The sequence below is a fragment of the Xenopus laevis genome, chromosome 4S (assembly GCF_017654675.1).
Source record: "Xenopus laevis strain J_2021 chromosome 4S, Xenopus_laevis_v10.1, whole genome shotgun sequence".
NCBI lineage: Eukaryota > Metazoa > Chordata > Amphibia > Anura > Pipidae > Xenopus > Xenopus laevis.
The window spans coordinates 19,303,655-19,320,276 of record NC_054378.1 but is presented as its reverse complement, the minus strand read 5'-3'; the positions used below and the strand labels follow the sequence as shown (position 1 = coordinate 19,320,276).

Sequence of the window (16,622 nt, the reverse complement as noted above, 5' to 3'; positions counted from 1 at the left end):
TAATGGATATCCGAGGCAGCCTCCCCCAGCCTCGCCGCTGATTAAAATATTGCTGTAGTTATTTCCCCTGCGCAAGGGTATCATTAGCGAATAGAACGGCGAGCCCACCTGCCGCGGGTTTTGTAAGGAATTCAGCAGCGCCGATTGGAACGGGGGAATTTTCTGCTGATTGTAATTTGCGCTTGCACCGGCGTCCTTGTTCCAACTCTTTGTGTCCGTGGATTGGGGGGAGTAGTTGGACATCAGATACCCTGGAATTTAACCGCTGGTAAAAATAACTCAAAATGCTTTCTCGCTATAAGTCGCCGATTTTTTTTTCTTGTTTCTATGCTCGTTCAAGGTGAAATCATAATTTAGGGAATGAAATGTATTCAAGTGTTTTTTCAGTTTAAGGGATTCTGTCGTGATTTTTATGATGCAGTTTTTCTTTCTAAATGACACTGTTTACACTGCAAATAATTCACTTTACCATGTAACATTTCATTCCTGAACCAGCAAGTGTATTTTTATAGTTTTATTATTGGTGTGTAGGTGCATCTCAGGTCATTTTGCCTGGCCATGTGCTTTCGGAAAGAGCCAGTGCTGCACTATGGAACCGCTTTCTGGCAGGTTATTGTTTCTCCTACTCAATGCAACTGAACTTTAAACGAAAAAGCCGTTTTTTTCGCTCTACTGCGCATGTTTTTTCCCCCGGGAAATTTAAAAACCAAAGAAGCAGGAAGAGGATCGCTCAGTGGTGCTGGCAAGAAGAACCCCGGGCCGTTGCTGTTTTCTGCTGATAGGAGCACCAGCCTGGGGTGTCCTGTAAGTAAAAGTAGTCACTTGGGGGTGCCTAAAGTTAGGCACCCCAATTGTAAAATTGTATTCCTTCTCCTTTAAGTCTCATGGCGAGTCTGTGTTTTTTTGGATCAGAGCCTGCACATTGGGCAGTGTTGAGCTAAAAACAATTGCCACCACTTTGGGTGCGGGTCGGCATTATCCCATCCAACAATAGCATATTAAAAGTGAATATATTGGGTTAACTTTCCCTTTAATTCAAATGCTGAAGATCAAAATCAGTAGGGAGATTATTTTGGGCCCCCGGGTACAAGTTACTTTCTGTGTTCTTTTAGAAGCAGTTTTCATCCCCCCCCAAACATATGACAAATGAAGGGGGTCTGAGGTACATTGCCCCTCTCCCCTGCCCTAGGACTTTATCACCCTCCCAGTCACATTCATATTTCTTTGAAACACCACCATTTCTCCAAACTCGCTCCAGGCCGCTAGGATGACTTTATAAGGAAGAAAGGAATTTTTTGTTTATCTTTTTTGGACAGACGGCTGCTGAATATTTAATAGCGGGAGCCGAGGGATTTTTCTCAGGAATCTGTAAATGGTTTCAGGAAGAGGCCGAGAACAATGCGGGGCGAGAGAGGTGCTCAACCTGCGGCCCCGCTCGGCTGTTGTTGAACTACAACTCTCTTAGCACGAGCCATACTTTCAGAAGCCGGGAGTTCCAGTGCACGTTGCCTAATTATGGCCACTGCCGCTATGGATCACTTTGTAGTGGACAGGGGTGCTGATAGAGATAGATGTGACTCAGGAGTTATATACAAACTGTTTCAGTGTATCACAGCATGGGAAGTTCAGAAACCAACCGTTTTTGCTTTGAGGTGTCCAATGGTTCCTAGGAGGGAAAAATATTTTTTTGACAATCTGCCCTCCATGTAAACCGATCTGAGTGTCCCGTGATCAGAAACATATTGGAGTCTGTTCGTTGCCCATGAATAAGTCATGAGTCAGTTCCTGAAACCGCTCGGTGTCTTCAAGTTCTGAACGATGACCTCAGACAGGAAACCCAGAACTCAATGACTTCCCCTCGCAGCACTGATTGTGGAAGTGCGGTTAGTGAGTCTGCTGATTCGAAAAGTAATCCGGACGATAGCTCTTCTCTCTTTGTTTGTATTTATACAGTGGGAGCTGCCATATTGTTTCCCTTTGGTATAAGGGTATAACTTGTGTGCCTAGAACATTCTTCTCTGTGTATTTGTATTGTCATATATACGAACTAGCTGCCATAGTGTGTAGTTTCCTTCCTATTCTGTTATACAGATAGCTAGAATCTCAGCCATAAAGCAGGACAGGACTGCTGCTTAAAATGGGAATCAGATAGGATCTGTGCAGCCACTGGGACAGAAAACTCTGTTATACAGATATCTAGAATCTCAGCCATAAAGCATGGCAGGACTGCTGCTTACAATCTTACAGAATACTCTGTTATACAGATATCTAGAATCTCAGCCATAAAGCAGGGTAGGACTGCCGCTTACAATGGGACAGAATACTCTGTTATACAGATATCTAGAATCTCAGCCATAAAGCATGGCAGGACTGCTGCTTACAACGGGACAGAATACTCTGTTATACAGATATCTAGAATCTCAGCATAAAGCAGGACAGGACTGCTGCTTCCAATGGGGATCAGATAGGATCTGTGCAGCCACTGGGACAGAATGTTTGGTTATACAAATAGCTAGAATATCAGCTGCCATAAAGCAGGGCAGGACTGTTGCTTCCAATGGGGATCAGATAGGATCCGTGCAGCCACTGGGACAGAATGCTCAGTTATACAGATAGCTAGAATCTCAGCCATAAAGCAAGGCAGGAATGTTGCTTTGGGAGAGGCAGGTAAAAAATGTAATCTCACTATACTTTTTAACGGAATAATAAAAATGACTCTTTTACAAACTGGTAAGTCAATAAAATGTATTTTCCAAGCCCAGTTGCACATTTTCCCCCAAGGTCAGATATTTCCTCTGACCGTTTCCCTTTAAAAGAGATTCAGCCGTAATGAAATAGACATACCTTATAAGAAAGGCCTTCCAAAAAAATAAAAGGAGAGAGCCTTGAATATTGAAATACTTGCTTGTAATCTCCTAATATAAAGCGCATGTAATGATTTCATTCTTTATACCAAGGCCAGATTGGTCATGAAGGTTTTATTAAACCCGGCGCTGGAAGGGACAAACTGATCAAAGAGGTTTTGTCGCACAGAATTGAACCTTTGACTGACAAGGGCACTGAGTAATAATGGCACCTACAGCGGCACTCACCTTGTACATGGGTTAACTTTCAAGGGGAAGCGCTCCTCTGTCATGTTCATTGGTTGGTATAAGGCTGCAAATTCCATGGACCGGGCTTTATTAAAGGGTAAGGCCACCCAAATTGCTTTGCATAGTATGACATTTTCTTCCATTGTGCAACTTCCCAATATTCATTCATTCCTCACTGAGTTTATAAATGTAATTTCTGTTGAACGCAATGTCTGTCCCTTTCCGTTCCCTGCTCCTGACTCTTGAAACAGTGTATTCCTTAAAGGGGTCGTTCACCTTTAACTAAACTTTTAGTATGATTCAGAGAGTGATATTCTGAGACAATGTGCAGTTGTTTTCTTATTATTTGTGGTTGTTATTTGACTATTTTTATTCAGCAGCTCTCCAGTTTGTAATTTCAGCACTCTGATTGCTAGGATCCAAATGACCCTAGCAACCATGGATTGATTTGAATAGGAGAGACCTGGATAGAAAGATGAGCAATGAAAAGTGGTACAGGTATGGGAGTCATTATCTAGAAACCCGTTATCCAGAAAGCTCTGAATTACAGAAAGGCCTTCTCCCATAGACCATCCATTATCAATCAAATAATCCAAATTTTTAAAAATGATTTCCTTTTCCTCTGTAATAATAAAGCAGTACATTATACTTGATCCCAACCAAGATATAATCAATCCTTATTGGAAGCAAAATCAGACTATTGAGTTTATTTCATGTTTACATGATTTTCTAGTAGACTTTAAGTATGAAGATTCAAATTACGGAAAGATCCATTATCCAGAAAACCCCAGGTCCCGGGCATTCTGGATAACCGGCCCCATACCTATAATAACAATGCATTGGCAGCCTTACAGAGCATTTGTTTTTCTTACATAGGGTCAGTGACCCCCATTTGAAAGCTGGCAGAAGAAGAAGGCAAATAATTCAAAAACTATTAAAAAGAAAAAATGAAGGCCAACTCAAAAGTTTGTTACAACAAACATATAACATACTAAACATTCTATAACATACTAAAGGTTAACTGAAAGTTGAACCACCCCTTTAACTGATGGCCTCTACTAGATTTATGGGACCTGTTATCCAGAATGGATGGGACATGGGGTTTTCCAGATAACGGATCTTTCTGTAATTTGGATCTTCGTGCTTTAAGTCTACTAGAAAATCATGTAAACATTAAATAAACCCAATAGGCTGGTTTTACTTCCAATAAGGATTAATTATATCTTAGTTGGGATCAAGTAAAAGCTACTGTTTTATTATTACACAGAAAAAGGAAATCATCTTTAAACATTTGGATTATTTGGATAAAATGGGGTCTATGGGAGACGGCCTTTCTGTAATTCAGAGCTTTCTGGATAACATGTTTCCGGACAACGGATCAAATACCTGTACTTTGCTTCTGGAGTTCGAACCACCAAGACAGGGAAAATATATATATATATATATATATATATATATATATATATATATATATATATATATATATATATATATATATATATATATATATATATATATATATATATATATATATATATTCATAACCATTTATCAGATTGTCTCTCCTGTTCCCATGTCTCATCACATTCAGGGAACACAGTCAATGTTGATACCGAAGCCTCTGGTGATGCATAAACCCCCCATTTCCCCATTCTATGTAATGAATAGTCATGAATCTGGAGGCACTCGGGAGCTGTCATGTTTGGAAATAGCTTGTTTACGGCGTGATTAGGGGATAAATGGAAATGTAAAGAAAGCCTTTCATCCTTCGAGCCTCTGATCATTTTTAATTGGATGTTGGCAAATTTGCCCTGGCGTTCAGAAGCACCATGTTTGCCTTGTGATAAATACAGATTGGCACAGCTGACTTTGGTTCAAGTGTTGCAATATTTAACCTGGGCCGAGAAGCAGGGACCCATTGGGAACATGTAGTTGAGGGGGACTGTATAGATGGTGGGGGGGGTGCATGCTGAAAGACCAGGGGGCTCATTTACAGTGACTCTAAGGAGTGCAGATTTGTGCCCCATAGTGTTCTTTTCATAAGCAGTTAAGTGTGGCTGCCTAGGTTAGACCCGTGTCCCGCAACCGGCATACTTACCTGATTGGACCCGCTACCCGACCTGCAAGTACCTGATCCGCAACCCGATTCACGACCCGCTGAGCATCAAGAAACAGGAAGTGCTGTCATTGTAAACCAGAAGTGACATCATGTCAGAGGCGTGATCAGAAAAAAGGAGTAAAACTCACTATTGAGAAGACCCGTGACCCGCAAACCCGGAGAACCGCCGTCCCGCGTCTGTACCCGCTCCCGAAACTTCTACCTGCAACCCGCCGGGTACCGCAGGTTTATACGGGTAACCCGTGGATACCCGACCTGCTGCAGGACTCTAGCCTAGGTGCCGTAGGACAGGTGGAAAGTACAGGGCTTTGTTGCAGCCGGTGCCCATTGGTGTTCCCTAACAGCTCCTCTCAAAAGACATGCAAGTAAAGTGGTGGGAGGGGGGAGCCCTACATCCCTTCCTGCTTTGAGCCTTGTTACTACAGAGCTACCGGATGCTAGCAGCACTGTATTTATGGGGTAAACTCAACCACCAAGACCAAACCAAAAGTTGCACCTGTTTTTTGCACTCTGCCTGCATGTAGTAAATTACCTCTCCTTGATGTTTGTTCAGTTTGACCTGCTGCAAGGACCAAAGATTCCCACCCCAAACTTGTTACCTTCCTTCTCTTTCACTTTCCGCCTGATGGTCCAGGCCCTGGGCTGGCAGGACCCATAAAGCCCAGGGCTTCTGTGTCCCACCAGCCTAGTCTGACACTGGATCACATAAAAACCTGAGGACACTGAACCAATGGCTCGATATGGTTTTGGGTAGAGGGGGGTTTTCCACCAACCCAAGATTTGTACGAGCTTCAAGCTGATGCCAGTCAATAAAATGATCATTTTTGGGTCTATACACTGGACCATATTCATTTTATTAATGAAACGTCATTTAATTCTAAACAGAATTCCAGTATACATTAATTATAAATTGACCGTAATCTCTGCTGGAAGCAGTGTCTGTCTGCCCATACTCTCTGCATCTCTTGTTCTCACCCATGAAGCAATGTAGCAGAAGCCAGCTGATTTAGAGACCTGAAGAACTGATTCTGCTGTATGGCTTTAGCAGACTCATTAATATCAATGTATGTGGCTTTAAAGAGTGTAGGGCAAGGTCACACTGTTCAGGGATCAGCTGGGGATATATCTGCAAGGAAACCTTCCACTATAATGAATAAAGAGCCGTCTGGTTGATTAGATTGCTTTTTGCTTAACATCAATATATTATTGTCTTGCACATAAATGTCTATTGTAGCATACTCCTTATTGTCTGCTCATTGACAAGGAGCAATGAATACATTAACTTATAATAACACTCTGCTCCGACTCGATATCATCGTATGATAATGTTAGTGACATGAGTATTACAATGTATCAGGAGTCTGTTATTTAATTTAGCCTTGTACCAATGGCAGCCCAAACTTCCCACCTAGTTCCCCTGGCCAACCAACCAGCAGGTAGGTGCCTGGCAATGCCCAGGCCAGCAGGTAGGTGAGGAAAAATCAGTAATGTCATTCTAAGCAGCAGCGCTGCTTTCAGGGCCAGATTTACATAATGGGCACCCCTAGGCCCACTGCCGTTCGTCGCCCATGTCCCCTCCCCTTTATCCGTGCAAATTTTCACCATCAATGGGGATTGGCACATGGAAATTAAAAAAATTATTGTATCTCCAGCGCATCCCCAGTGTTTTTAAACCAATTTGGGTGTGGTTGGGCAGCATACCGCCCCCCTAAAATCCTGCCGCCCTAGGCCCGGGCCTAGGTGGCCTTTCCACAAATCCGGGCCTGGCTGCTTTATGGCTACGATATAACAGCATTCTGTCCCAGTGGCTGCACAGGTCCTATCTGATCCCCATTGGAAGCAGTAGTCCTGCCCTACTTTATGGCAGCTGAGATTCTAGCTATCTTTATAACAGAGCATTCTGTCAGTTAACGAGTAGTGTGAATAAGAAAGCTTAGAAAGGAACATGGAACAACTCGGTTTTATAAACCGAAAGCTGGATATATCTAGTGGGAGAAATGTATTTCTTCCTAAGTAGAAATGTGTAAAAAGTGAAAAAAATTAAATCAAATATTTGTGGTCATCCATGTCCTTTATGTGTTAAATAAATGGAAAATTAATGTTTTCTTTTATCCAATTGCTGAATTCACGTTGCACATTTATTGCCCTTGTGCATGAGGAGTAGAATGGTTACATTCCATAGCCTCAAACACAGATCTGACTAATTAGCCAAGCTCTTTGCAGTTACCAACGAATGCACCCGACTAACAGAATGTCCTTATTTCCTTTATTAAATGGCCCTTTTTGTCCCAAAGATATTATCATAGTAACAGCACGGTTACATAAATCCATGCCGGCGATGCTGCAAGCTCATCGCCGCGGTGAGCGCTTTGGAGACCTGCGGAATGCCATTATACTCCATTAAGAATGGAAACGAGCTCTTAAGTCTTTGGTGGATTTTTTTTAGCCTTTTGTGATAAAAAATAATTTGCTGGGTGCCAACAGTCACTAATCAGCAATTCATTCATTTAATATTAATGCTATGTGTGCCTCATTCATGTAGCCATATAATCATCACTAATTTAATATTAATCAAAGTTATTTGATGTTGTAGTAGAACTACAATTACCTGTGTGTGTGTGTGTGTGTGTGTGTGTATATATATATATACACACACACACAGAATTGGGATACATTATCCAGGAACCCATTATCCAAAAAACTCTCAATTACAGAAAGGCCATCCCCCAAAGACTCCATTATAATCAAATAATCCAAATATTTAAAAATGATTTCCTTTTTCTCTGTAATAATAAAACAGTATCTTGTACTGGATCCCAACTAAGATATAAATAATGATTATTGGAAGCAAAACCAGCCTATTGGGTTTATTTCATTAGTGATGTCATCAGTTATAAACAGAGCTTAGTGATGTATTTTTTTTGTCACATGACTCACTAAAACTTGTGTATTACAGGTATAAGACATATTATCCAGAATACCTCAGAGTTTCATGACCTGTATATGTTCTAAGTGATCATGGAACTCCTCTGTAATATATAATACCCTTATATCCTTATATTTTACAACAGGTGGTACTTTATTCACTTTAAATTCACCCCCCCCCCCCACACACACACACACAAAACCCGGGCTTCCTAAATCACTGACTGTTCTGACTATGAAAGTAGTTGTCCTTGTAGTTGTCCCCTGCCTGTTTCAAGCCGAGACGCTGTTCATCTTCCCTTCTGTCAAGTGCAGATTGCAAGTGATTGCAAGTACAGATGTGAATCTGCACAACAGACCATTGTTTGGGAGCCTGACATTTGTACAGTGTTCAGCCACCAACACCCCAAACTTCCCTATGACTCACTCCTTTTACAAACACGGCATCTGTCGAGCCATTTCTTCCATCTGCTGACAGACAGGCTCAAGGTTTCCTATAAAACAATGATGGTTTCTTCCCTTTGTTGTTAGGACGAAATTGCTCCAAAATGGCAAATTGTATTGGCCATTTCATATTTTATACGAGGGTAGGAAAGCTGCTTTTGTACTCTCTCTTAGGGTTAAGGAATCGGCAGATTAGGGACCCTGTACCCCAGCCCTTGCGCATTCATAGAAACTCTGTGCCAGTTGGGTATTTAATTTCCCCTATAGGGTTTCCGTTTTATGTGCTGCCTTCTGTCTCATCCCTTTAAATTATTCATACCGTGCCCTGTTAACCTATGGAGGGGCCCGCATTTACCTTTAAACAATTTCCTATTTGATATAAATAAATAAAGTGCCCCCTTTTGAAGTCAGATCTCCAGAAAAGGGTTCAGTGCAGTTCAAAGTGATCCGGAGGATTCATTATAAATGAGCATTTCAGCTATTTATAAGATAAAGTTCATTGCACTGTCTGCAGGGAGAAATCCATTCCACTCATTGTTTTATGAGCCGACCATGTTCCTAATCCCTTTACGATGCTGGGAAATGAAGCCCCCCCCCAGGCTAAGGTGGTCACGTGCTCAATAAAAAGTGTCTCCCGATAAGCCACAAGTGAAGTCACCTTGGTACCAGGCCAAGTGCAACAGGCTACTGGTTTTGTTCTCTGCCGTCCTGCCTCTTCCAAACTTTATATTAAAAAAGGAGTAGAAATCTGCCATTAATTGCTCTATTATCCCCACTGCTTCTATAGGCACCATCTCTCCCTACTATACCTGCTATCCCACAGTCACACTCCCTTCCCAGAGACTATTATCCACTGTTACTATAGGCACCACCTCTCCCTACTATACCTGCTATCCCACAGTCACACTCCCTTCCCAGAGACTATTATCCCACTGTTACTATAGGCACCATCTCTCCCTACTATACCTGCTATCCCACAGTCACACTCCCTTCCCAGAGACTATTATCCCACTGTTACTATAGGCACCATCTCTCCATACTATTCCACAGCCAGACTCCCTTCAGCTACTACATGCCGCTAAACTGCCTGCACAGTTAAACAGACATGACTTTGTATTGTACTTTTCCACATAATCTTTTCTAAGTGTTGTTGCCCCAGACTGAACCCCTGAACTAAGCTCTGCTTACCAGACTGGTAAGGTTAATCAGAGCCGTAACTGTGCTAAGTTTGCCTTTCGGACTGGGAGCGTGAGGCTGTACTCAGCTGCTGTGCATTGTGGCGGCCAGGCCCGGGATTAAACCCAGCACTATCCATTTGGCAGCCAGATGCAGACACAAAGGGCTTTTCGTCAGACCCAAGAGCGGCTGAGTAATCTACTGCTGCATTTTTTTTTTCTTTCCAAAAATTACGTTATGTATCTTGAAAAGATTTGGCCCATGGATGGTTGAATGTGAATGTATCAAGTCACAAGTTCTTCTGCTGAAGTTTTAACCCTTAATACCCGCAGCTGTTGTAAACTGTAAGTCTCTGCATTCTGAGCATGAATACCTAGGCCTGCACCCCTACCCAACCCCTATTTTACCCCTCTTCTTCTTGCAGCGCCCCTGGATTCAATAAGCAAGAACTTCAGAACACAAAAATCTGCTTATTAACAGCTTAACAGCAACTAGTATGATTTAAGGCGATACTGTGCTCCCCCCCACCACGTGTTGTTCCATTATTGGGAATGACCATTATTTCTTTTTGGGGTTACTGACAATGGAGAATGCTGCTGGCATGGAACAGGTTAATGGTTTAAGGCAACAGGTTACTCTGTAGAAGTGTGAGATTCGGGGCTCTTTTGAAGCTAGAAACACGCAAGGGGTCACTGTAAGAACCAGGCGGGGTTACGTGTCGCTGCCGGCATTTGCCCGAAAGATTAAACTTGATTTTCAAGTTGAGCTTGAAGAACTCTCCCATAGCAGAGATTCCAGAGAGTGCACCATTTTAGGGCAAATTGGCATCAGGAAGGGGAAGTGTTCTAAAAAAAAAAAAAAAAAAAAAAAAAAAAAAGGGAGAGTGAACCTTGAGCGGTCCTTCTTTGTTGAGCCATGTTCTAAATAAACCAGTGTACACATGTATCATATTTTGTTGAATATTTTGGAACATACCATACATTTTGGGGGAACATTGTAAAATTAAAGCCTGATAAAGATTGAACAAACTGCAGGCAGTCATTAGCGATGAGTGAATCTGTCCCGTTTCGCTGACAATTTTTCAAAACTGCTGAAAAAAATCACGAAATGGCAAAAAATTTGCGAAACGCATTGAAGTCTATGGTCGTTTTTATGCACAATAATTTTACCGAGCACAACAATTTTTCTTGCTCCAAATGCATTAAGTGGTTGTTCACCTTTGAGATAACTTTTAGTATAATGTAGAGCAGGGATCCCCAACCTTTTTCAACTGTGAGCAACATTGAGATGTAAAAAGAGTTGGGGAGCAACACAAGCATGAAAAATGTTGCTGGGGGTGCCAAATAAGGGCCATGATTGGCTATTGATAGCCCCTATGTGGACTAGCAGCCTACAGGAGACTCTGTTTGCCAGTACATCTCTTTTTTATGCATCAAAACTTGCCTCCAAGCCTGGAATTAAAGAAAAAAACTCCTGCTTTGAGGCCACTGGGAGCAACATCCAAGGTGTTGCTCACGAGCTACTGGTTGAGGATCACTGATGTAGAGAGTGATATTCTGAGACAATTTGCAATTTGTTTTAATTTTTTATTATTGAAGATTTTTGTTATTTTGCTTTTTATTCAGCAGCTCTTCAATTTGCATTTTAAGCAATCTGGTAACTAGGGTCCAAATGACCCCAGCAACCATGCATTGATTTGAATAAGAGACTGGAATATGAATAGGAGAGTCTTAATAGAAGGATCGGTAATAAAAAGTAGCAATAACAATACATTTGTAGCCTTACAGAGCATTTGTTTTTTTTAGGAGACCGAGACGCCCATTTGAAAGCTGCAAAGAGTCAGAAGAAAAAGACAAAGAACTATAAAACTATAAAAAAAATAAACAATGAAAACCAATTGAAAAGTTGCTTATAATTGGTCGTTCTATAACATATTAAAATTTACTTTAAAGGTGAACCACCCCTTTAAAGTCAGTGGGCATTTTGTCTTATGGCGGACTTTTGTCATAATGCATTAAAGGGAATGGGCATTTTTCCCTGTGACTTTTTTTATCCAAATGCATTTAAGTCAATGGGCGATTGTTCTCAGCTAATTTTTCCACTGCTAAGAGATGGTTCGGAATTTTGCAACAAATCCATGGTTGGCGAATACATTAGCTCATCACTAGCAGTCATTTCTTGCCGAAACATTAAGGCCACAGGTACTTTACTGCTGATGCCGTCCAATGGAAACCAGTGATGGTCAAAAGGTGACTTTCCTCCCACCCTCCCTCCCTCCCTTCCTTCCTTCCTCCCCCTCCTTCTTCCTTCCCCCCCCTCCTTCTTCCTTCCTTCCTTCCTTCCTTCCTTCCTTTCCCTTCTTTCTTTGAGATGGGGTTAATTATATTATCTGATCATGCTGTTTGCAAATAAACTGCAAGATAATGATTGCTCCTTGGCTTTAACCCCAACGTATCCCTTGAAATAGGTGCTGCGGCTTCCAACGCCGCCCACCCCCACTCGACCCCTTTTCTCTTTTCACCTTTTAAATACCGTGTCTGAAAGCACCTGCCGGTGATAATTGGACTCAGGGCAGAGACTGTTTCATTGTGAGCGGCGCTTAGGATGCCAGTTATTTTTCGCCTTCCTGCCGGGTTAATACACTTGGTGGATACATTCCAGGGTCTTGCCTAATCCATAAACTGCCGTTAAATCCGGAGAGGGGAGGAAATTATAATGAAGTCTTGCATAATGGCCTAGGCGGCGGCCAACAGTTCCTAGCATTAAAATAGCGCCAAAATTAGCAAAAATGGACTGTTAAAGGGGGGCCTATTATAAGATTTCCCCTTTAATCATTATTATGTATTCCCATTGGTTAACCTGGCTGTGGTCCTGGTGTTGTTGCTGTGGGGTGCAGTATGCTAGAAGACCTGCCTCATGCAATGAAAATAATAGAGTTTAAGCTCCTTTTACTTTCGGATCATGTTTTTTAGGTTTATTGAATGACAGAGGTTTTAATTAGTTGGTGTGTATTCGTAACCCGCCGCTGCAGGACAACGTGTTTGAACTCTGAGCAGCACCTTACCATACACACCAGTGTAGGTAGAAACTTATTATTGCAGAGATCCTGTAAACCAAAAAACAGATTGGTGGGATATAGGGACACATCTGCCGACCTGATGTCCCGACTGAAGTTGCCAAGAGGGGCGGGTTGTTTGCACAGGTCGTTCTCATTATTTGTAGAATTACCAAAGGAAAATAAACTATAGGAGGCTGCATTGAATTTTAATAAAGTTTTCATATTTCTCATTTCTGCGGCCCTCAAGAAAGATATTTTTTATTTATTGGTGCTTTTATCTATATTGATACAGGGTGATTATATGCCCCCCCAATCACTTCTCTTCTCATTGAAACCATATTCACTCAGATCTTTAATTGCCTTTATTATTATTATTGTCACTGTACATTCTCTAATTTCCTAATATATCCCATTTACTATTCAAACCCTGGCAGCATTTATTCATTTTGTTGTCACAAAATGCTGTTTTCTGCCTCAAGTTGAATGTTTTCACATATAGGTCAAGAGGAAGGGGGATTCATAATGCACTGGCTCTTTGCGTCACTTAATAACCCCACAAGCATCATTGTAATCTCTGGAGCTGCAGAGTCTAACAAACCATCTCCCAGTGTCATTAAACGAAAGAAAAAAAATTCAGAAGTGCTAATTAAGATACCAATGTCCTACATCTCTTTCCATCATTTACCAGCATTGAGCCTGAATCTGTTTATTTACTGAAATCCTTTTTTGCCTTCAACTCAGTAGCCAGAAAATTAGGTATTTGCATTATTGCGATTTAACTGTTTATTCTACTAAACTCTACAATATATGGCCTTCATGCAATCAGGCTTTTAAAGTCTGTCCCTATATATTAGGTACCTATCTAGTGCTACCAATCCCTATTTCTATAGGGAAATGAGAGCAGAGCAGACAGTAACCCTTCCAACACTTTCCTCTTGTCTCTATAAATTGGCACCTGTCTTGTTTATTGTAATACTGCTGTTGGACAGCAAAGGGGGTCATTAACCCAAAAGGTCACAGGACCTTTAACATTTTGGAATGCTGCTGTAGGATTGCCTGCTCCTTAAGACTAGACACACAAACTTGACATGCTACATCACTAAGTTGCAGTTAATTTACTTGTTTTCTGTATGCATGCACAGAAATCAATATTGTTCTATGCGGTAGGCTGCACTAACGGATAACTAGCCATGCAGCCTGGGCATCATTTTATACGTATCTAGCTGTTAAACAATGGGAACTATAAACTTTACTATTGTGATGCCACCAGGTAAACATAAGCATCGAGCTAGCATATACTGAGTTAAAATCTGAAATCTCTCGCTGTCTGTTTCCTTGTCTAGGAAGCGAGTCTTGGCTCTCAGCTGGGGGAACGTTTGAGATGCGTTTCAAATTGGTCAAGGCTCATAGATGGCGCGGCTGGTGCCCCCCTGCTCTGTATAAAAACCCATCTTCCCCTTTGTGTGTGATCAGATTGGTTCCCTCCGCGCCGTCCCTGCGTGGAGCATATGCTTCACACTCCACTTGATTGTCCGCTCCGCAGTGATTGTCAGACGCAGCTGTTTGGGGGCGCGATGCGAGAATGTCTCCTGGTAGTCGTGAAATAAGAGTAGCGCGTCCTGAGCTGTGATGTGACATTAATACCCTGTCTGTGGAAAGAGGGAACCTTACCTCTCCTAGCAGGTGTGAATATATAGCACCGGCATCTTTTATTTATTTGCGTCCTCGCATTCGCCGCCGCTGCTTGACAACGAGTTAAAGGGATTTTGTCATCAGGAGGAAAAGTGGAGTCAGACAGTAAATAGACTAGGATCTAATGCAAAGTAACGTGGTGTAATCTAGGGTGACATTACTGCTGTATCTCCAAAGGACTGGTCTCAAAGGCTGGCTCTCTATTGTGGTAGTCATGTTCATGACCTAATGTTTGTAAATGCATCAGACCATTAAATGCATGGGAATGGGGGTGCTACAGGCTTTTCAGCACTGCTGGCTGGAGATGCCTGGGGCTGCTTTAGATATAACAGTGGGGCTCATTTTTTAACACTGGGCAAATTTGCCCATGGGCAGTTACCTATAGCAACCAATCAGTGATTAGCTTTTTTGAAGCCAGCTGCAAGTAGAACAATGAATGCAGTAATTTGATTGGTTGCCATGGGTTACTGCCTATGGGCAAATTTGCCCAGGACAATCAATGGTGGTTTCAATGCCCCAGTTTTGTTATCAATAAAAAGCGCCATGTCTGATGTGCACCAAGTGTTTCAGCAGCTGGCAACGGCTAGGAACTGGCCTATTGAATGTAGCAATTGTGGTTGCTGTATGATATCTGCCAACTATAACCCAACCCCCCAGTCTTAACCAGCATGAACACTGAAAAGTTTGCTTTTATTATTTGCTCATGATAACAGATGTATCCCATAATATCTTATCTTTTCTGTGTCCCCCCCAGGTTTCTCTTTGTGCAGAATCCAGGCCTCGGCTTGGATTTCCCAACCTCAATCATGGAGCCGAGCAGTTGGAGCGGCAGCGATAGTCCTGCCGATGACATTGAGAGGATGAGCGATTCGGCAGATAAACCCATGGACAATGACGCCGAGGGGGTCTGGAGCCCGGACATTGAGCAGAGCTTTCAGGAGGCCCTGGCCATCTATCCCCCCTGCGGCCGTAGGAAAATTATCTTGTCTGACGAAGGCAAAATGTATGGTAAGTCCAGCCAGATGCTGAGTTACATTGTATTCTATAAGTGGATATAATGTATTACTGGGAACACTGGTGTTGCACAAGGTTGTGTTCATTAAACTGTGAGGCTGGAGCTGTGGTGAGCGGAGTGGGGGGTTCACCTTTAAGTTTACTTTTAGTATGTTATAGCATGGCCAATTCTAAGCAACTTTTCAATTTGAAAACCAATTGCAGATTGTCTCAGAATATCATTGTCTATATACTAAACGTTCTCAAAGGTGAAAAAACCCCTTTAAGGTACCCATACACAGGCCAATAAAAACTGCCGAAAGACAATACAGGCAGCTTATTGACCTGTGTATGGGGCCCACTTGTGTGCTTGCCCGACTGATATCTGGACAAAAATTGCGGGAGTCACTGTAATATATATTGCTCGGGACACTGTTGCTGGAGCAATGGTGGGCGGAGCTCGGCCTGCAAGACAGTTAGGGTGCCCATACACGGGCTGATAAAAGCTGCCACCTTCAGTGGCCTTCTCCAATATCTGGCCAAAAATTGCATATATTGGTGTGGCCATTGTTGCTTATACTGCTGGGGTCACTGTTACATATATCGCTGGGGACACTGTTGCTGGAGGAGTGGTGGGAGGAGCTCAGCCTGCAGAACAGTTCGGGTGCACCCACACCGACTGATAAAAGCTGCCAATAATGTTCCCAGCTTATTATGTATGGGGCCCTCCATTGGGCTTCTCCAACCGATATCTGGCCGAAAATTGCTTGTATTGCTGGGGTTACTGTTACATATATTGCTGAGGCCATTGCTACTTATATTGCTGGGGTCACCATTACATGTATTGCTGGAACCTCTGTTAGATATATTGCTGGGGTCACTGTGTTAATTAAATGCTGCACATTACAGAAAATCTAAAGAGATTGGTGGGTAAGTTATAGCAGATAGTTTATATGGGATGATTTTTATATCCTGGTGGCACACATTTCAAGTGCCATAGGTGCTTTGTGTTTTTGGCAGAAGACGACTGAAAATGGGAGCATATCAAGCAATTTAGCGCTTAAGACCAAGCTATTGTCTGTAACCTGGCAGGAATACGGGAGCCTGTGTGTAAAAGTCAATT

General features: G+C 42.2%; 1 protein-coding gene across 6 annotated transcripts in view; it reads left to right on the top strand.

Moving 5' to 3' along the window:
* The window catches only part of tead1.S (TEA domain family member 1 (SV40 transcriptional enhancer factor) S homeolog), a 97,069-nt gene that overhangs the window by 15,339 nt on the left and 65,108 nt on the right, over window positions 1-16,622 (top strand). For all 6 annotated transcript variants that reach the window (NM_001110754.1, XM_018259264.2, XM_018259267.2 and 3 more), the window contains 1 exon segment: window positions 15,261-15,514. In NM_001110754.1, coding sequence (NP_001104224.1) covers window positions 15,313-15,514 — 202 coding nt within the window. In that variant the 5' untranslated portion in view covers window positions 15,261-15,312.